This window comes from Thalassophryne amazonica, chromosome 5, assembly GCF_902500255.1.
Source record: "Thalassophryne amazonica chromosome 5, fThaAma1.1, whole genome shotgun sequence".
NCBI classification, from domain to species: Eukaryota; Metazoa; Chordata; class Actinopteri; order Batrachoidiformes; family Batrachoididae; genus Thalassophryne; species Thalassophryne amazonica.
In genome coordinates this window covers 35,869,607-35,890,969 of record NC_047107.1, presented here as the reverse complement: position 1 = coordinate 35,890,969, position 21,363 = coordinate 35,869,607, and the positions used below count along the sequence as shown (strand labels likewise).

The window sequence follows — 21,363 nt, the reverse complement described above, 5'->3', positions numbered from 1 at the left end:
CATCTGTCTGATGTAGAAACTATAGTTAGGATTTCTATTTTTAGTCTGATCCATATCTGAATTGGAATCTATTCTTGATTTCCTTTAATAAATTTGACTGTAATTCCTGAAACTCACAGTCAGCTCGGTCAGTCATTCAGCAGCAAGTAAGACTGTGCGTGATATCTGCAAAGCAGAAGTCAAAGGGGAAGTGTTTATTGAGATGAACTGTCACGAGGATACATTAATCAATGCGTGGGCTGCAGGCTGTTGTCACTACGCTTCCAGCCATCGATTTCTATTTACTCACTGGATGTGGGACTGGGCCAACTGGTTGTTGCCAGAGTGCCGCCATCTTGGTTAGCGTCAGACACCCAAACATCCACCCTGCTCAGAGTGCCGCTCTCACTGGACCGACATCTCTGCTATTTTGGCATTGTGGGATAGCTCGCGCTTGCTGGACTACTTTCGTCACCCTGCTCAGCGTGCCGCTCTTGTTGGAGCAACAACATACAGAATGTGTCTCTTTCAATTCCAATCTTATCTTTCTGAACTCTTCTGCATCAAACTCCATTGTATCAATGTTTACAATGCTCATAAACTTTTAAGTTTCTTAAATAGTTATTATGGCCACTCTTAAAACTTCAGTTATCTTTATAATTTTATTACTGGTAAATTTTAGAATTGATTTAGATGAGCTAAACTCATTATCTCACAGGAATGTATCACAATTATCTGGGAACTATTTTTGCATAGGAATTCATCAAACACATCAGCCGTGGGTGCGTACTAACAGAATCCCCAGAAACTGTGGAAAGTTGTTTGGCCAAAACGAGAGCGTCCACTTTTAGCTGGTTATAAGCTAAGCTATTGGCGCTCATGAGAGTGTGATCTCTGCTATTTTAGCATTGTGGGATAGCTCGCGCCCACAGATTGAGCTCTCCGGACTACTTTCGCGAAATTGCTCAGCGTGCTGCTCTCGTTGGAGCGACAACATACAGAATGTGTCTCTTCCCAGATAGCTCTCTTTCAGTGCAGCTTCTTGTTCTGACTTTTACACAAAGTTAACACCCAAGTCTTCACCATTCATCACCAACTGTAAATAGTAATCAAAACATTCATTCATATCTTTCTGAACTCTTCCGCATCAAACTCCATTGTGTCCATGTTTACAATGCTCATAAACCTTTAAGTTTTTAAATATTTATTATGGCCACTCTTAAAACTTCAGTTATCTTTATAATTTTATTACTGGTAAATTTTAGAATTGATTTAGAGATGAGATAAACTCATCGCACAGGAATGTATCACAATTATCTGGGAACTACTTTTTGTACAGGAATTCATCAAGCACATTGGCCGCAGGCGCGTACTAACACAGAATCCCCAGAAACTGTGGAAAGTTGTTTGGCCAAAACGAGAGTGTCCACTCTTAGCTGGTCATTAGCAATGGTACCACAGTCTCTTATACAAAGAGACTGGTAGTGTGTTTTTGAAAACATGGCTGTGATTGGTCCATCTGATACGTCGGCCGCTATTGGCTATCATGCCACGTTCTGTGACTGGCTGTGGCGTAACCATCGAAAATGTAAGTTGGTTCCATTCCACCAGAGACTGTGTTACCAGTGCTACGTTGTAAACAATCAGAGAGTGGCGTGTCTCAGCCAGTCAGCAAAATGTCAGAATCCTGACTAAAAGTCACGTGACCAAATAACCTGATACCGACTCCTTTGCTTTGGCTGGAGGAGTGGAACCAACTTAGCTTGTCATAAGCTAAGCTAGTGGCGCTTGTTAGTGTGCCAAACATCATTAGAAATCAGTGTGGACATGATCAATGTTTTCAAGAGTTTCACCATGAATCTGTCTTTTCTGTGCTATTAGTGTGCTGTTACATTTATTCAAACTCAGTCCCACATTTGTACAGCCACTATTTGTCAAAACAAACACAGAAGAGGATCAGACTATTTATATAGGCTAATCGACTTAGACTGGGACTGTTCGTCTCCCAGGCCAGATCGAAAATAATACCATCAGTTTGTCAAACACATTATGTCAGTCACGACACCAGTTACTAGTCTGATCCTTAATTAATTTCATTATGAAGTTAAGTTAAAGATGGGAAATATAGGGGTGAAGCTTGCATCCTCGCATCATATTAAAGATATTTTAACCCACCTGCAGCGCCGCTTTTATGGAGCACTTCTCAGTGGAAATATCAAATAAAATAAAAAATAAATAAAATGAAACAACCAGGCAGTGTGAAAGTAAGATTATTCAATAATTTCAGGACCAAGTTGAAAGAAATCTGAAAACACAACACTGTTTATCATAGAGAAATTAATCTCATTTGTGTATATTCTTATAGTAGTAGACTATACAATGTCAAAGCAACTGTCACGTGACCCACCAAATTGAGAGAAAAAACATTTCCATTCTATGAATTTGCTCTTACAGAAGAATATCTCATGATAGTGAATTAAAAACCCGAGGCTAATTAAAAAGGGATAAATTGAGACTTATGAAAGTGACACAACACAATAAATCATTTTCTAACCTTTATTAAGCAATTTTAGTCATTTCCCCCACATCATTTATATTACATATAATACACATTCATGAAAACTCACTCCACAATTTATTTTTATTTATTTAACCTTTATTTAACCAGCTGATATTCCTTTATCAGCTTGTCGCTGAAAGCTGCGCGAAATAGCATTTTCAGATCACTTTAACCCAAGTTTAAGTTAGCAAATGATATATTTCTATTTAATCGTTTTAATGATTTATTTCTATTTAATCTAATGAATGACGGCGCATAATAACGCTAAGCAAGATGGCGGCTGCTGGCAACAGCTCACAGGCTGCATCCGCCATCTAGTGGAGTAAATAGAAATCGCTTCCAGCGCACAAAACCAGACAGGTTGCGCTGCTGCGGAGTGAATCAGGTGTCTGTGCTCCACTCGCTCGGATCCACTGCCATGGAAAAGTCTCAGAGAACCCCGACGGCCAACACGCACGTCTACAGGGGCACGTTTATCCACTCCACGCCGCAGACTGCGCTCCACATCCTGGAAGATGCGCTTCTCGGAGTGAACAGAGAAGGAAAGGTTTGTTAAGTGTCAGCTTTACTCAGAAGTATAGTCTGGAAAATTATTTCGAAACTTAGGGGGTTTTATCTTAAAGTTGGAATTTTGCACATTTCTAACTTAAAATTCTAATAATTGGCCAAATAATCAGATTATTTGGCCAAATATTTGATTTGTTCTGTTGTTGACATCAACAATCAACGGTCTTATACAACCGCAATAAACGTACTTTGTGAGCGTCACTTTAGTAGGGGAGACCAGGGTTGGTTGTTACATTTAAAAAAACATGCTGTCACTTTTTTTCTCCATCAGGATTAGTTTACAACTGTCAGTGGCTACTTTACCAAATATTGGAAAAATACAATACAGTGGTCCCTCGTTTATCGCGGGAGTTACGTTCTAAAAATAGCCCGCGATAGGTGAATTCCGCAAAGTAGTCAGCGTTATTTTTTTACAATTATTATAGATGTTTTAAGGCTGTAAAACCCCTCACTACACACATTTTCTCACTTTTCTCTCCTGTGTAAACACTCTCAAAGTTCAAACCTTAGTAGAAAAATAAGTCCAGTATTATAGAATGAAACCAAAGATCAAAACCTGTTTTCAGGCCCAAACATTTGTTTGAGAAATAAAAATAGAATGTTTTCCTATAAATAATTATGATGGCTTTTAGAACTAACAAATTTAATTTTAACGATCAACCTACAAGGTTGGACACATAAGAAATTATTAATAGTAACTGACCAGTATTTCACAGTTCCTCTGATGGCGCCTCTTCGTCGTGGCGCCGCTCCGCAGCGTCTTTTTCCACCCCGGTGCAGGTGTCTTTTTCTGAGTGATATGGGTAGTTGTTGGCGCTCTTTTTTTCTTCTGAGCGAGAAGATTCTTATAAACAGACTTACGCAGAACACAGTGCGCGTGCTTTTTCTTCGCTGCTGGAACGCTCTGCATCAAAACAGTGAGTGTAGTCTCTGGACCTGTTGCCAGATTTTGGCTGCAACTAAGCACAGCAGACAGTTAAAAAAAAGAAGAAGCATGCAAAATTGCACTAAACAAATCCGCAAAACAGCGAGACCGCGAAAGGTGAACCGCGATATAGCGAGGGACCACTGTACCTGCAATATGTTGTAGCAATAGATAGCTCAGGTCTATGTGTATTCGCCCTATTGACGTATCTCATATTCCCTTGCACGCCAGAGTCGCTACAGTCAAAACAACAGAGAATTCACATGATGACAATTGTAAATGAATATTATACTACAAAAATGTAATTTTTTTATGCTTTTCGTCACGTTAATAAGAAACTGCATGCATGATACCCTGAAAACTTGCTAAAACAATTATAACAAATAATCCGTGTCTGCTACATTTAATCTGTGTGTAATTTAATAAACGCAAACCGAATTTCAGACATACTACATATATTAGTCTGGAACAAAGAGGACAAACAGTGTTGTAAAGAACAATAATCAAGACGTTAAAGAGCAAACTTCACTTTCCGCCAGAACGACATGATCAGGAAGCGAGCGTAGCTCACAGCAGCTCCCATTGAAAATAACGGAGAGACAGCCTGTGATTCTCGCATGTTTGCATAAAACAAACGCAGTAACAACGTCTATAATCCCAGATAATATATTCATGAGAGTTTTAGGCACAATATAAAAATAGTTTTATGTTGCAATGTTAATGGTGTTGTCCGTGTGCAGCGGTTAAAGTGCAGCCCGATCAGAGCATCTCAATGCAGTTCTCAATGTTACCGAGATCTCGCAGCGCGGCGACCTTTCCAAAGTTTTGCGGGATTTGAAACGCCAATAGGGCGAATTGTTCACAATGAGTAATTTTAGGTGGAATAAAAGCCTCAAGATGTGCTTGTATATACACTCACCAGAGGAGAATGGGCAGACTGGTTGAATGGGCGACTGCGTGATGCCATCATGTCATTATGGATCACCATCTTTGAGGAATGTTTCCAACACCTTTTTGAATCTATTCCATGTGTTATGGATAAGACGCGGAGTGAGGAGCGGTCCAGTATCTGACTGAACCCAGCATGAAATAATCAGAAGCAGTTCCAAAAAGAAAACACATTTATTTTTCTCCCCTTTGTGCTATACATAAAATACTAATTAATTAAAGTTCTGGTGAGGTGAAAAGGCGGCGCGCTCTCTCAGCGTCTCAACAGTCGGAGTCCGAACGTTCAGGACTCAGGAGTTCCGCCAACACCCCCCCCCCCCCCCCCCAGGTGACTTTTTCCCAGAACTGTACTCTCTGCCGTGTGCTGACAACGTTTGTCTCTCACCCTCGTCCTCCTTCACAGGCGCAATGTCAGACTCTGAAACGGCCCTCAGCGTCCCCACACGGTCGTCACAAGGTCGTATTCTCCAGCAATCTTATCCAACTCACTGCTGGTTTAAATGTAATTCTTCATCACTACATTGGTACCAGCTGGAAGTCCTCAGATTTGCACGTGAACATCACAGGTGTTGTGGATTGCCCTGATAGAGAGCTGCACGAGACTGCAACAGGTGCAGCCAATCATCGTAACAGAGGAGAGAGACTCTTCTGCAGCACATTTTCCTCAGAGAACAGCCCCAAATCATCTGGGAAGGAAAATAAACACAAAACAACCCAACCTTGTCCAGCCAACCCCCCCCAACACACAACACCATGAAGAACTAAGTCAGTTCTGAAGGCAAACAGTGGTCCAATCCAGTACAAGCAAAGTGTGTTGGTTCTTTGTCCCGGGGCAGTAGGTGATCCGGAAGTCAAAACGCCCGAAGAACAGTGACCAGCGGGCTTGCCTGGGGTTCAGACGCTTCGCGGTCCGGATGTACTCCAGGTTCCTATGGTCCGTGAAAACCGTAAATGGTACCGATGCTCCCTCCAACAGGTGTCTCCACTCCTCAAGAGCCTCCTTCACCGCAAGAAGTTCCCGATTGCCGACGTCATAGTTCCGTTCAGCTGGGGTCAACCTGCGGGAAAAGTAGGCACATGGTTGGAGAACCTTGTCGGACTCCCCGCTCTGGGACAGCACGGCTCCTATCCCTGAGTCAGAGGCATCCACTTCAACAACAAACTGGCGCTTGGGATCGGGCTGCACCAGAACCGGTGCAGTCGAGAACCGGCGTTTCAACTCCCTAAACGCGGCTTCGCACCGATCCGACCAGCTGAAGGGGACTTTTGTGGAGGTCAGGGCTGTCAGGGGGCTAACTACCTGACTGTAGCCCTTGATGAACCTCCGGTAGAAATTTGCAAAACCGAGGAACTGTTGTAGTTTCCTACGGTTCGTTGGTTGGGGCCAATCTCTCACCGCCGCAACCTTGGCCGGATCAGGGGTGACGGAGTTGGAGGAGATGATGAACCCCAAGAAGGACAAAGAAGTGCGGTGGAACTCACACTTCTCGCCCTTCACAAACAGCCGGTTCTCCAACAACCGCTGTAGGACCTGACGTACATGCTTGACATGGGTCTCAGGATCCGGAGAAAAGATGAGTATATCATCTAGATATACGAAGACAAACCGATGCAGGAAGTCCTGCAAGACGTCATTAACCAATGCTTGGAACGTCGCGGGCGCATTGATGAGGCCGAACGGCATGACCAGGTACTCAAAGTGACCTAACGGGGTGTTAAATGCCGTCTTCCACTCGTCTCCCTCCCGGATCCGAACCAGGTGATAAGCATTCCTAAGATCCAATTTCGTGAAAATTTGGGCTCCATGCAGGGGCGTGAACACTGAATCCAACAGAGGTAACGGGTATCGGTTGCGAACCGTGATCTCGTTCAGCCCTCTGTAATCAATGCATGGACGGAGTCCGCCGTCCTTCTTGCCCACAAAAAAGAAACCAGCACCCATCGGGGAGGTGGAGTTCCAGATCAACCCGGCTGCTAACGAGTCCCGGATGTAGGTCTCCATTGATTCGTGTTCCGGACGTGAGAGGTTATACAGCCTGCTGGACGGGTACTCAGCGCCCGGTATCAAATCAATGGCACAATCGTACGGACGGTGCGGGGGCAGCGTGAGTGCCAGATCCTTGCTGAAGACGTCAGTAAGGTCGTGGTACTTGGCTGGCACCGCCGCCAGATTGGGGGGGACTAAAACCTCCTCCTTAGCTGTCACACCGGGTGGAACCGAGGATCCTAAACACTCCCGGTGGCAGGTTTCGCTCCACTGAACCACAACCCCAGACGACCAATCAATCCGGGGATTGACTTAGACTTAGACTTAGACAACTTTATTCATCCCACCAGGGGCAATTCATTTCAGCAGCCTGCATACTGGCACATCACAAAAAACAAAAAAAACAAAAAAAAAAACATACTACATCCCCATAAAATGTGCAACATACTACATCCACATACCCATACATCCACACCTTACAAGGAATTTAAAAGACGGATAGCAGAAGGAATAAAAGATTTTAACAACCGATTCGTCCTGCAGACAGGTGAAACATAACGACGGCCCGAAGGCAACAAAGAAAATTCACCTGCCAGCACATGTCTGGGAGAAGACAAAATACAATTTGCCTTCCTCACCATTTGCTGTTCACAAAAACTAGCTAGGTCTCTGGTTTCCACTCCAATGAACATGTCTGAACATGTCTTTGTGATACTATGCAAGCTACTTTTATCTTTCAGTGCCAGGCTAGGAAACCAGCAGATGAAAGAAAAACATAAAAGACTTTCAATAAAGGACTGATAAAAACGACCCATAATAACAGAACTGACAGAGAAGGACTTCAATTTGCAAAGGAGGTACACTCTCTGTTGCCCTCGCTTCACAATGTCTGCCGTATTTACGTCGAATCTCAACTTCTCATCAAAAAAAGTGCCCAGATATTTATATGCAGGAACTTTTTCTACAGTTTTCCCATGAATAATGCTGTCTATAGCAAACCCTTTGTTACGTCTAAAATCAGTTATAAGCTCCTTCGTTTTAGATACATTTAACTCCAAGTGATTTGTATTGCACCATGAAACAAAATCAGTAAGGGCCTCCCCATGTCCTGACTCCTCTCCCTGAAGAAGGGACAGCAAAGCAGTATCATCAGAGAACTTAACTAAATAGCTGCGTTGCCTGACACTTCTGCATTCATCTGTATATAAGATGAAAAGCAAGGGGGAAAGAACACAGCCCTGTGGTGAGCCTGTGGACAAAACTAAGGAGTCTGAAACGCGTCCATTTACCAAAACTCTCTGTCTCCTTTTCGTTAAAAAGTCCGCCAACCATTCAACCGTCTGGTGAGGCAATTTAAAATCACACCTTAACCTCTTAATTAAAAGGCAAGGCTGCATCAAATTAACAGCTGAAGAGAAATCAGCAAATAAAAGCCGAGCATGAGCTCGAGGCTTTTCCAAATGTCTGTAAAGACAGTTGAGAATAAAAAGCTTAGCATCTTCTACTCCTTTACCTGCCTGATATGCAAATTGAAGTGGATCAATATTCCCTTTCATATTTGACATTATCATATTCTTCATAATTTTCTCAAAGACCTTCATACACAGTGATGTAAGTGCCACAGGTCTAAAATCATTAAACTGTTTAGGAAATGACTTTTTCGGGACAGGAATTATAAGTGATGATTTCCATAAATCTGGCACTCTGCCGCAACTAAGTGACCTCTGAAAGATATAGAGGAGGACACTACTGAGTTGCTCACCACAATACCTCAGTGTACGTCCACAAATTCCATCTGGACCACAAGACTTCCTTACATTAACCTTCTCCAGAAGTCTTTTCACACTATGCTCGCTAATGATTATATCATTGTCAGTAGCAGAGGAAGTGCTCTCAAGGGGGAGTTTATCTGCAACCTCATAGTTCTCAAACCTAGAATAGAAACAGTTAAATGCATTCGGCAGATCCTCATCGTAGCTCCCCTCTACTTTAATTGGCGCTCTATTATTATCCTGTTGGACATTAGTAACTGAAGCCATAGATTTAATGCCTATCCAGGCTGCCCGCAGATCACCACTACTGTACATATGTTCTACCTTGTCTTTGTAAGCTCTTTTAGCTTTACGGATTTCATTCCTAACCTCCTTGTTAATTTCTTTCTTTTCCACATTATCTCCTATATAAAAAATTTTTTTCTTCTTATTTAAAACACTCTTTAAATTTTTGGTGACCCACAGTTTATTATTGGCATAGCTAATAATATTCTTCTGAGGAATGTTGATATCCACACAGAAGGATATATAAGAGGAAACAGTCTGTGTCAGTTCATTCAGATCAGAGCATGTATCATAGAAAACCTCCCACGCAGTCCATTCAAAGCAAGCCTTCAGTTTGTTGATGCAGTCTTCGGACCAACACCTCACAGTCTTTATAGTCCGCTCCCGACGTCTACAGACTGGCTTATAAGTCGGCAAAAGAAGAACACTATTATGGTATGAGGCTCCGAGAGGGGCATACTGATGGACCTATAAGCTTTGGCTACTGAGCCATAGCACTGGTCAACAATAGAATTCCTCATAGTTGTTGAACAAGTAACATACTGCTCGTATGTCCTCAGTACTCTGTCTAATCGGCAGTGGTTAAAATCCCCCAAAATAAATTTAGGAGCATCAGGGGAAATTGCAGTTAGTTTATTATTCACATCCTCGATCAGCTGGCAAGCTGCCGTGACGTCAGCTCTCGGGTGAATATAAACCAGGGAAAAAAACAACTGAGGAAATTCCCTCGGCAGGTATAAGGGGCGAAGTGAGATACTCAAAAGCTCAATATCTGAGGTGCATATTTTCTCTCACACCACAACAGTTTTTTCAGTATCTCTCATTAATATAAAAACAGACCCCACCTCCTTTAGACTTATTTGTAGTGAAAGAAGAGCGGTCCAGACGAATGGGGAGTCCAAAGCCGGTTAAGTAGAAATCCTCATTCCTGTCTCGTTCTCCCAGCCATGTTTCAGTGAGGAGGCAAGTCTCTCTAAACTCATGTTTCCACTTTGCGTAGATCTCGAGTTCATCCATCTTATTCCTGATAGACTGAACATTGGAAAGAAGGACTATTGGGAGAGGTGGGAGCCAGCGTCTATCGTCAAGTCTAATTCTTCTCAGCCGGCGCTGGATGCCACCCCTCCTCCCCCTTCTTCTCCGGCGTTTCCTCGGTACCAATCCACTTTCTGCAGTGTCGAAAAACCCACCCGGCAAGCCAGGAGGACGCAAGGACTCCGAACCCGCTTCTGGCAGACGGAGAGACAACAAGAGTTCCCGACTGTAGATAATCCTACCAGCACTCACGTCTCCGCCATCTTGGTAGCCGCTAATGCTCCGACATAACAGAGTCCAGAGAGCAACGAAGATCCCGATGTAAGCTCCCTTCATGTTTCCGCGTAACTCCGCTTAGTCCTCGATAACAGATACAGGCATAGAAGTCCACAGCAGTAACACACAATCGACAACAACAACAACACCCAGCACTCAGAACATACGCCTCAGCAGGCTGCACAGTGTCGCACAGGTAGACGAGCGCCACTTCCGCATTGTGTTTTAACACCCATGGAAAACCCAAAATCACTCGGGAGGTAGAAGGTTGTTACATAAAACACAATCTCCTCCCTGTGATTCCCAGACACCACCAATGTCACCGGCTGTGTCTGGTGTGTGATTAGTGGAAGAAGGGTGCCATCTAGTGCCCGCACCGACAATGGTGACGGTAAGGCCACTAGAGGGAGCCCAACCTCCTTTGCCCATGTGCTATCCAGCATATTCCCCTCCGACCCCGTGTCCACCAGTGCTGGGGCGTGAAGGGTTAGATCCCCACTCAGGATCGTGACTGGGATTCGTGCAGATCGTCGGGGTTTCCCCACGTGGGTGTTGTGACCCACCCTTAGCCCAGTCTCTAAGGACGAGTGCTGTTGTTTTGACCGTTTGGGGCATTCTCTCTGTATGTGCTCGGTAGAGCTGCAGAGAAAACACTCTCCACGGATCAGCCTCCTTTGTCTCTGATCTGATCGTTTTTTGGCCCTGCTCGTTTCCATAGCAACGTCAGCAGGGGGAGCTGTTGTCACGTGGAGAGCCCTGGCAGTGGAGCGTGGGGAAGTCGGCTTCCTTTCGGACCCGGGAGGAAGAGGGACGGCATGTGCCTGGCCACGCCCCTCGTGTCGTTCCCGTCGGTGTTCTGTTAATCGGTTGTCTAACCGTATAACCAGGTCGATAAGCCCATCTAAATCCCGCGGCTCGTCCTTCGCCACCAGGTGCTCCTTAAGGACCAGAGACAGTCCATTTACAAAGGCGGCGCGGAGCGCAACAGCATTCCAGCCGGCTCGCGCTGCCGCGATGCGGAGAGTCGACTGCATACTTCGGTGCGCTCCGACGCCCCTGCCGTATCGACAGCAGCACACTTGAAGCAGCCTCGCCTCTATGAGGGTGGTCGAACACCTGTCGGAACTCCCTCACAAACTCAGTATAAACCGTTAGGAGCCGTGAATTCTGCTCCCAAAGCGCCGTAGCCCAGGCGCGTGCCTCTCCTTGAAGCAAATTGATCACATAAGCCACCCGGCTGGCGTCTGCTGCGTACATGACGGGACGCTGTGAAAAGACGAGTGAGCACTGCATCAAGAAGTCTGCGCACGTCTCCACACAGCCTCCGTACTGCTCCGAAGGACTTATGTATGCTTCAGGGGAAGGTGGCCAGTCTCTCAGCAACTTCTCAGACAAAGGAATTCCGACGAGGGGCTGGACGACTCCTCCCACAAGGAGTGCTCACAGGCGAATGACGTCACCGACAGGCGTGGAAAAACTCACGCATGCGCACGAGGGTTCAAGCATGTCTGACGTAAAAACATATGAATGAAATCCATATAGTTTTTGAAAAAAATAAAAAGGACCGTTGCTTTATTGACAGACCTCGTACACATGTGCTTTGAAAAGCCAGTAATCTGTTGATCACCTTTGCAAGTATTTTCACTCATGAGCACGACTTAAAGACAAGAGGACAAAAAGAAACAGAAAAATATGTATAACGGTATTCATTCAACCTTTATTTTAACTTGGGAGTACACTGAGGTAGAGACCTTATTTACAATGTAGCTGAGCAGAAGATGAAATTAAAATGCATAAAAAGAAAAAAAAATGCAACAACTATAGAAAATTTTGAAAATTAAAACCAACAATTGAAATAATTTGAATTAAAACCTACAATGTGATGTAATTAAAAAAAATTTATAGACCAGCTGAGTGGATCCTTGTCATTTGATTGGTACTTTGTATGTCACATGACCTGGATTAATTCATACCATTTGTGTTGCACTGCATTTAGAGTGCAGTTTGGTTCCATTTAGAGTGCAAATTTGGTTCCATATGTTTGGTACCAATGCAGTCTCCACATGTGCGCACACACACACAGACACGCGCACGTCCTCACGCACATGCGCACAAGTGCTCGCGCACGCACAAGCATGCGTACCACACATGCGCATGCACGCACGTCCAACTCATAAGCATTCATTACTTGTATAATATTGCCCAATAATTCAAAATGAAGAAAGCTTTACAGGTTCTACAGGTTCTTTTATGTTGTAGGAGCACCAGAGAAAACTGGATTTTCCAAGCTGATGAAAAACAACCAACACCCATAATGTAATCCAATCACCCAATTTTGTTTTATAGGATCTCACATTAAAAGAAAGCATTGTGGTGATTGTAAGGCAGTAGATTGCCAAAAGAGCTTCATAAATAAACAAAATCCAGCACCTTTCAAACCTTACGGACAAACAGGTCCAACAAATGTGACATGCAGGTCACAGTGACAGTACAGTAGTTATCTTCAGTAATCAGAAAGCAAAATGTTAGATTGATTCCAGGGACTCCAGAGTTGCGACTGAAGTATGCATTTACAAAATATTACCAAAATCCAACACAGATTTAAAAAAAGGTTACCAACTGAAGTCGTACATCAAGCAAGAATGGGAAAGAATTCCACCTGCAAAGCTTCAACAATTAGTGTCCTCAGTTCCCAAATGCTTATTGAGTGTTAGAAGGAAAGGTGATGTAACACAGTGGTAAGCATACCACTGTCCCAACTTTTTTGAAATACTGAATATAGGTTGAAGAGGATTTACAAATCATTGTATTCTGTTTTTATTTACATTTTACAAAATGTCCCAACTTCATTGGAATTGGGGTTCTATCTATCTATCTATCTATCTATCTATCTATCTATCTATCTATCTATCTATCTATCTATCTATCTATCTATCTATCTATCTATCTGTCTATCTGTCTGTCTGTCTGTCTGTCTGTCTGTCTGTCTGTCTGTCTGTCTGTCTGTCTGTCTGTTTTCACGGCACTTCACTATTTACACATTTTATGTTACAGCCTTATTCCAAAATGAATGAAATTAATTTTTTCCTCAAAATTCTACACACAATACCCCATAATGGCAATGTGAAAAAAAGTTTCTTTTCTTTTTTTTTTTTTTAGATTTTTCCTAATTTATTAAGAATAAAAAACAAAGAAAGCACATGTACATAGGTATTTGCAGCCTTTGCCATGAACCTCATAACTGAGCTTAGGTGCCACAGTTGACAGTGCATGTCCAACCCAGTCTCACGGCATGTCATAATTCAGCAGCACAAAATATACATTAATCTATTGGTTTGTGATATTGTGACAAAAAGTGCCTAATTTTCATTACGGCAGCACAAGTTCATTCTAATACATTCCGTGATGGCTGCACAAAATTAAAAGTGAAGTGGGGTGGGGTTGGAGTTGGGGTGGTTATGGTTAGGGTTGGGGGTAGGAGTAGGGTTAGTAATAGTGAGTTAAAAAAAACCCGTCACGAAAGTTTGACTCATTTTGTGACGGGAGCACGAAAAAAAAAAGTGACACTGGACTGTGCATGTCAGAGCACAAAGCAAGCATGAAGTCAAAGGAATTTTCTGTTGACCTCCAAGACAGGATTGTCTCGAGAAACAAATGTAAGGAAACGTACAGAAACATATCTGCTGCTTTGAAGGTCCCAATGAGCACAGTGGCCTCCATCATCCATAAATGGAAGAACTTTAGATCCACCAGGACTCTTCCTAGAGTTGGCCGCCCGTTTAAACTGAGCGGGAGAAGGGCCTTAGTGAGGAGGTGACAAAGAACCCAATGGTTACTGTGTCAGAGGTCCAGCATTCCTCTGTGGAGAGAGGAGAACCTTCCAGAAGGACAACCATCTCTGCAGCAATCCACCAATCAGGCCTGTATAGTAGAGTGGCAGGTAGAAGCCACTCCTTAGTAAAAGGCACATGGCAGCCTGCATGGAGTTTGGTAAAATCCATCTGAAGAACTTTCAGACCATGAGAAACAAAATTCTATGATCTGATGAGACAAAGATTGAACTCTTTCATGTGAATGCCACACGTCATGTTTGGAGTAAACCAGGCACCATCCCTACAGTGATGCATGGTGGTGGCAGCATCATGCTGTGGGGATGTTTTTCAGTAGCAGGAACTGGGAGACTAGATAGGATTGAGGGAAAGATTAATGCAGCAATGTACAGAGACATCTTGGATGAAAACCTGCTCCAGGGCGCTCTTGACTTCAGACTTGGCAACGGTTCATCTTTCAGCAGTGCAATGACCCTAAGCACAAAGATAAGATATCAAAGGAGTGGCTTCAGGACAATTCTGTGAATGTCCTTGAGTGGCCCAGCCAGAGCCCAGACCTGAATCTGATGAACTTTCTCTGGAGAGATCTAAAAATGGCTGTGCACCAATGCTCCCCATCCAACCTGATGGAGCTTGAGAGGTGCTGCAAAGAGGAATGGGCAAAACTGCCCAAAGGATAGGTGCGCTAAGCTTGTGGCATCGTAATCAAGAAGACCTTGTTGCCAACGGTGCATCAACAAAGTACTGAGCAAATGGTATGAATTATTATGTACATGTGATTTCTTAGTTTTTTATTTTTAATAAATTTGCAAAAAAACAAAAAAAAAAACAAACAAAAAAAAACATAAACAAAAACATTTTTCATGTTGTCATTATCGGGTGTTGTGAGTAGAATTTTGAGGGAAAAATTAATTTACTCCATTTTGGAATAACAAAACAAAACAAAATTCCAGATGCACTGTGTGTGTGTGTGTGTATACACAGTGTGTGTGTGTATACAGTCTATGGGTGTAAGCATAAATTTAATTTCTTCTGCATTTAGAACACATTTATAATTACTCAGAGCAAATTGATAGAGTAAAAACAACGTTAGTGGAAATTAACAGTGGAGAGTGCGTTGTTGGTGTAGTAGGACAAAGTAATTGGCTCAGGTGACATCCAACTGGTGTCTAGATGTCACCAGACACCAGCAGGAAGCACCTGTCTGTCTCTTGCTTGCTGGAGGCTGGGCTGATGTCATGATCTAGCGTCTCTTACTTCATGTCCCTGTGGTGACAGGTAGGCTGCTGGGAGCCGCTGCAGTTTTCTGAAGTTGTCTGTTAGGTGTTTATTTGGTGGTTTTGCCTTCTAAGGACTCATGGGAGTGGTAGTGTTATTGCACATGGCATATCGTTCTTTATCAGTCACTGACTACGGCCGTGCGGCGTTGATGTTCCACCCCGTGTCGTATTGATTGGTAGGTGATGCGGCGGTGTTGGCCTCCTGTGTCAGCCATGTCTGCATATTCATGGTTGTTTTTCTTAATTTTAGGACTGCGGTTGAGAGTGGCGTGACTAAGTCGCTAGAAGAAACCACTGCTGCTTCGTTTCGTCCCCCCCATTTAGCTCTGTTCCTCCTGGTTGGTTCTTTTTCATTGTATTCTGTTCGTTTGATGTCAGACTGACAGCTTTGACTGTTGGTGTGCTGTGGTGCGTTGTGGCGCCCCTTCCGAGCTGTGCCGACGTGGCTCATGTTGGCGCATTGACTGTTGTGTCCTGTCCTGGCTGTTGTGGCCAGCGGGTGTGTGTTCTGCAGGCGAAGTGAATCAGCCACCTGCAGTCCGATGCTCAGCCCGGATTCTGCGATGAATGTTTTATGGACGAGTTAATTTGTGTGATTCATGTGTTTCTGTTCAGCCATTAGGGCTTTTCCTGTGTTTAGTTTATACTTAGAATATATTTTAACAGTGTGTTGTGCTTCGCCTTTTAATATGGAAAACCAAGTTGTAAATAATAATTTCAATTCTGTGTTTTTGAGCTACTTCTCTATCTCTCATTTGCGAAGGAGCCCGTGTACTTTTCAACTGGGTTGGTTCAATTGTGCCCCCATCCTGTTCTTGGAGGGCCCCTGTCCTGCATGTTTTCTAACTCTCCCTGTTCCAATCCCAGGCAATTATTTAGGCGTCAATTACCTGGGATTGGAACAGGGAGAGTTCAAACACTGTTGAATTGAACACTCCATTTTAATCCAATAATTAAGTTAATGTAACTCAAACTTTGAAAAAAGTTATAGTCACTCATTTCCATTAATTAAACTAACTAAAAAATGAATTGGTGTCATAACAACTCAGTTCCTTTAAGTGCATTTAAATTTTTGGTCATTTAAGTGTTGATGTATTTCCAGTGCATTCCATTCACTCATTTTAACTGAGTTTATGTAACGGAGGCCAGCAGGTGTCGCTGTGCATATGTAGTTTGTAAACTTCACTCCCAACAGCTCAAAAGAATTCTCTGGTCACAAGGCCAGAGCCCTGGGTTTTAGCCTTCTGGTTAGAGAGTCCGACTTCCATGCTGAAGATTGTGAGTTCGCGTCCAGAGGGGATCGAATAGGCAGAGTCATAACAACACAATGCCGAGTTAACAAGTAAACCAAAGAATGCATCGAAAAATCTAATACAAAATGTAATGCAATTTTTTTTAGGCAGAAATTTATGTCACTTTTTTATTGAAAACATAAACTAGATTGACATAAGTTTAATTAAGTATAAATTGTTAAGTTACTAATACTTTAACAATTACATTTTTGAATTTTTTTTATTTAAGTTGGCAAACTCCAATGGTTTAAGGCAATCAGTTTCCTCAAATGGTTTGAGTTCAACGAACAGGGTTTCGCACAGATGAAGAAGTTCCCTGTGTGAAATTCCCAGGGTGGAGTTAGAAGTAAGAGTCGTCATTATCACATTATCCATTCTGCCATATTGGGAGTTGCTGGCAGGCTTCCTTATCTTAATAACCATCACGCATGTTCGCTCTGCCACATTGGCAATACAGTACAAATGGTGTCATCAGGTGATTACTACACCCTGTTACACTTGAAATACTACCATGTACATATCGTGAAAACAGAGTAGGCACTAGGAATCGAGCCTGTAACATTTTCAGTGGAAACACACTGCAGTCTGTTCTCCAAATAACCCTGAAGCCATTTTAAAGTCACACCATCTGAGATTATTAAGGCTCCCCCACCCCCTTTTTTCAGATGAACACATGATCCACCGTGTCAGATGCTTTGGAAAGATCAATAAAAACTGCTACAGTGCTTCTTTTTATCTTTGAAACCAGACTTGTTTACAGGGTATTCCAGAATTTTCAGTAGACATGATCATTTGGAAATTCATCTGTAATCATTAATGTCAGCAATTTTTTTTCCCTCAACTTTAACTCAGTTCAATTTAATTTAATTATATCCCACCAAATCACATCAAAGCTGCCTCAAGGCACTTCACATGTGTAAGATCTAACCTTACTAACCTCCTCCCAGCCAAGCAACCACACAAGCAACAGTGGTAAGGAAAACTCCCTCTGATGATGATAAGGAAGAAACCTCAAGGAGACCAGACTCAGACGGGTGACCCACTGCTTAGGCCATTCTAATAGTTTCAAGGTTTTTACAAACTTTATGAGAATTTCTTAAACAGAAGAAACAGAAAAGCAACAAAAACAGGGTCCTTAATTTAAAAAACAGTCCATCCTGGGCCTTTAATTATGTGCATCCAATTCCAGAACAAGTAGGGCTCCCAGTCATTGGTGTAACAGGTAGGGCATCGTGAGGACAGTCAGACACCCTGGGGTGCAGAGTCAGCATCTATTGAAGGTTTCATCAGTGCCTCAGACATAGAGAATAAGAGCAGAATCAGTCAGCTGAAAATAACTGCACCTAAGGTATGAGTTCACCAGCAGTAAACTGACAGGGAAGCAGAGAGAGTATGAAGGTGGTCGCCAGCACCAAGCCCTGTGCTTCACTCACAGATCCAGAATTTAGATTTACTGATGCCAAGACCTGTTCTGTTGCAATTAATATGAATTTAAAGAGAGGAAGCATCGTTCCATGCTACACTGGTGCGCGAGCCCTACGAGAGGGAGAATAGATGTCTCTTTAGTCTGACTTGAATGCCTTGTTGGACATATCTGTGTGCTTATTTTTTACTATAAATTTTTTTTACAATGCTTAAATGGTAATATTTTCTAGTGAGTTTTAGTTATTTGTTTGAGTAGGAGTTACAACCACAATTGCAATGAAGTTGGGACTGTTATGTGTCGGACGCGGGCGGAGAACCGACCCAGCATTTGACAGGACCCAGCATAAAAGCAGAGCACGGTTCAAAGGAAAACAAGTTTTAATTAACATAGTGTATTAAGTGAAAATAACCCAAAAGTCAACGTTCTGGCGAGGTGGAAAAACGGCGCTCCCAGCAGCGCAAAAGGACCGGAGCCACAGCAATTCTGGACCCAAGGACCCCGCCGACACCCCCCAGGTGGCCGCGACAAACCGAGTCTGTGAAAGAAGAAACCGTAAGGTGAGTCCAACACTCTCCACACAGAGAGACAGCTCAAAAGGTGCACACAATCAGCAAAACACTTCCTGGCCTAAATGTAAAATCAGCTTCTCTCCCCGCAGGGACGGAACAACTCAGTTCAAAACTCCACTGCAGTAGAAGCTGATTTAGACGATTAGCATAGCATAACAGCTCAATATAACAAGGTGTGAGGGACACCAAATTTACTGACTTTACTTCATGAAAGTCACAAAAACCAAAATACCTCAGGAAGTGTGCTGAAAAGCATGAGACCTCATCCAATCCTCTTTCACAGACCGTGGCGTCAAACCTGGAGCGGTCTCTGCGTCCGTAGTGGTGAGATTGTTCTCCCAACATCGATCTCACACGTCTGGTCACAAAGTCGAGTCTCTGGCAAATACACACTGTGTATTCCAGGTTTAAATGCAACATGCCCTGATCAAGACAGATGCACCACAGCTGTGAGTCCTGATGAACTGCATGTGATAACAAGCCACAGGTGATCAGGGTGAGGTCCTCAAACTCAGCCCCACGTCAGCCACTCAGTCCTGAACGCATACCACCTGATGGGAGAAACAGAAAACAAAAACAAAGCCAGCCAAACACCCCAGCCCACAACAGGGACGTTGTGTGAAATGTAAATAAAAACAGAATACAATGATTTGCAAATCCTTTTCAACCTATATTCAATTGAATACACCACAAACACAAGATATTTAATGTTCAAACTGATAGACTTTTTTGTTTTTGTGCAAATATTTGCTCCTTTTGAAATGGATGCCTGCAACACGTTTCAAAAAAGCTGGGACAGTGGTATGTTTACCACTGTGTTACATCACCTATCCTTCTAACAACACTCAATGAGTGTTTCGGAACTGAGGACACTAATTGTCGAAGCTTTGTAGGTGGAATTCTTTCCCATTCTTGCTTGATATACGACTTCAGTTGTTCAACAGTCCGGGGTCTCCGTTGTCGTATTTTGTGCTTCATAATGTGCCACACATTTTCAATGGACGACAGGTCTTGACTGCAGGCAGGCCAGTCTAGTACCCACACTCTTTTACTACGAAGCCACACTGTTATAAAATGTGCAGAATGTGGCTTGGGATTGTCTTGCTGAAATAAACATGGATGTCCCTGAAAAAGATGTTGCTTGGATGGCAGCATGTGTTGCTCCAAAACCTGGATGTACCTTTCAGCATTGATGGTGCCATCACAGATGTGTAAGTTGCTCATGCCATGGACGCTAACACACCCCCATACCATCACAGATGCTGGCTTTTGAACTTTGTGCTGGTAACAGTCTGGCTGGTCTTTTTCCTCTTTTGTCAGAGGAGACGACATCCATGATTTCCAAAAACAATTTGAAATGTGGACTCAGACCACAGCACACTTTTCCACTTTGCATCTGTCCATTTCAAATGAGCGTGGTAAGATCCGTTACACAATGATGTCGGTTTTTAATGCATTGCTGTCTGAGGGATCAAAGGTCACAGGCATTCAGTGTTGGCTTTCGGCCTTGCCACTTACGTGAAGAAAGTTCTCCAGATTCTCTGAATCTTCTGATTATATTATGGACTGATGATGGAATCCCTAAATTCCTTGCAATTGAACATTGAGAAACATTGTTCTTAAACTGTTGGACTATTTTTTTCATGCAGTTGTTCACAAAGTGGTGATCCTCGCCAAATCTTTGCTTATGAACGGCTGAGCCTTTTGGGGATGCTCCTTTTATACCCAGTCATGACACTCACCTGTTTCCAAATTAACCTGTTGGAAAAAAGTCATGACTGGGGAACAGTCAGAGACTGCAGAAATACTTTACTCTTCTGAAGATATACTAATTAACAATACAAGATAAAAGTTAAATTGTTTTTCTGGAACTTCCAACACTCAAACTCAGGGAGGGAAAATAACACAGGTGGAAATGTGTGACATTAGTAAATGCTGACTCACTTCTGTTTCTTCCACATACATCTACAATTTTATAAACAAAAGTAGCAATGTAGCATGTTCTCTTCTACCTTCAGATTGCCTTTTTTGGGAAAGGTGAGAAGCTGGAAGAACTAGCTCAGAACTTTGGATTCAGTCCATCTGAAGTCATTCAACTGGGAAAATAGTAAGTATATACGAGAATAGGTTGCAGTGAGGATGCTGTCGTAACTAGCATAGGTACCTGTCTTCACCCAGGTGAAGAGCAGTTACAAAGTTGTTAGTGTTTTTTGTAAATAAATCCGTACATCAACGTGGCGGTTTTAGGCCATAAAGAACTGCAGCACTCACAGTGTGCTCTTGTTTAGTCTTTTAAAGCTGCTCAAACTATCAGTTTTGGTAAGATATTTATTGTACATGTTATTTTATTTTTCCTTTTTGTTTCACATTCTGTATTGTATTGACATATAATTATTACAGAAGGTGGCGGTATGTAGTTCTAAAGCTAGTTTGCGATCCGCTGATAAACACAAGAAGTTTTTTATTTTTATTTATTTACAGTGCATTCGGAAAGCATCCACAGTGCTTCACTATTTTCACATTTTGCTATGTTACAGCCTTATTCCAAAATGGATGAAATTCATTTTTTTCCCTTAAAATTCTACACATAATACCCCATAATGACAATGTGAAAAAAGTTTGTTTTATTTTT

General features: G+C 42.8%; 1 protein-coding gene across 1 annotated transcript in view; it reads left to right on the top strand.

Moving 5' to 3' along the window:
- Positions 1-2,900: 2,900 nt before the first annotated feature.
- The window catches only part of gda (guanine deaminase), an 89,107-nt gene continuing 70,644 nt past the window's right edge, over positions 2,901-21,363 (top strand). Inside the window, exons 1-2 of the mRNA XM_034170001.1 lie at positions 2,901-3,086; positions 20,750-20,838. Of these exons, the coding sequence (XP_034025892.1) occupies positions 2,958-3,086; positions 20,750-20,838 (218 nt within the window). The 5' untranslated portion in view covers positions 2,901-2,957. The remainder of the gene's footprint in view (positions 3,087-20,749; positions 20,839-21,363) is intronic.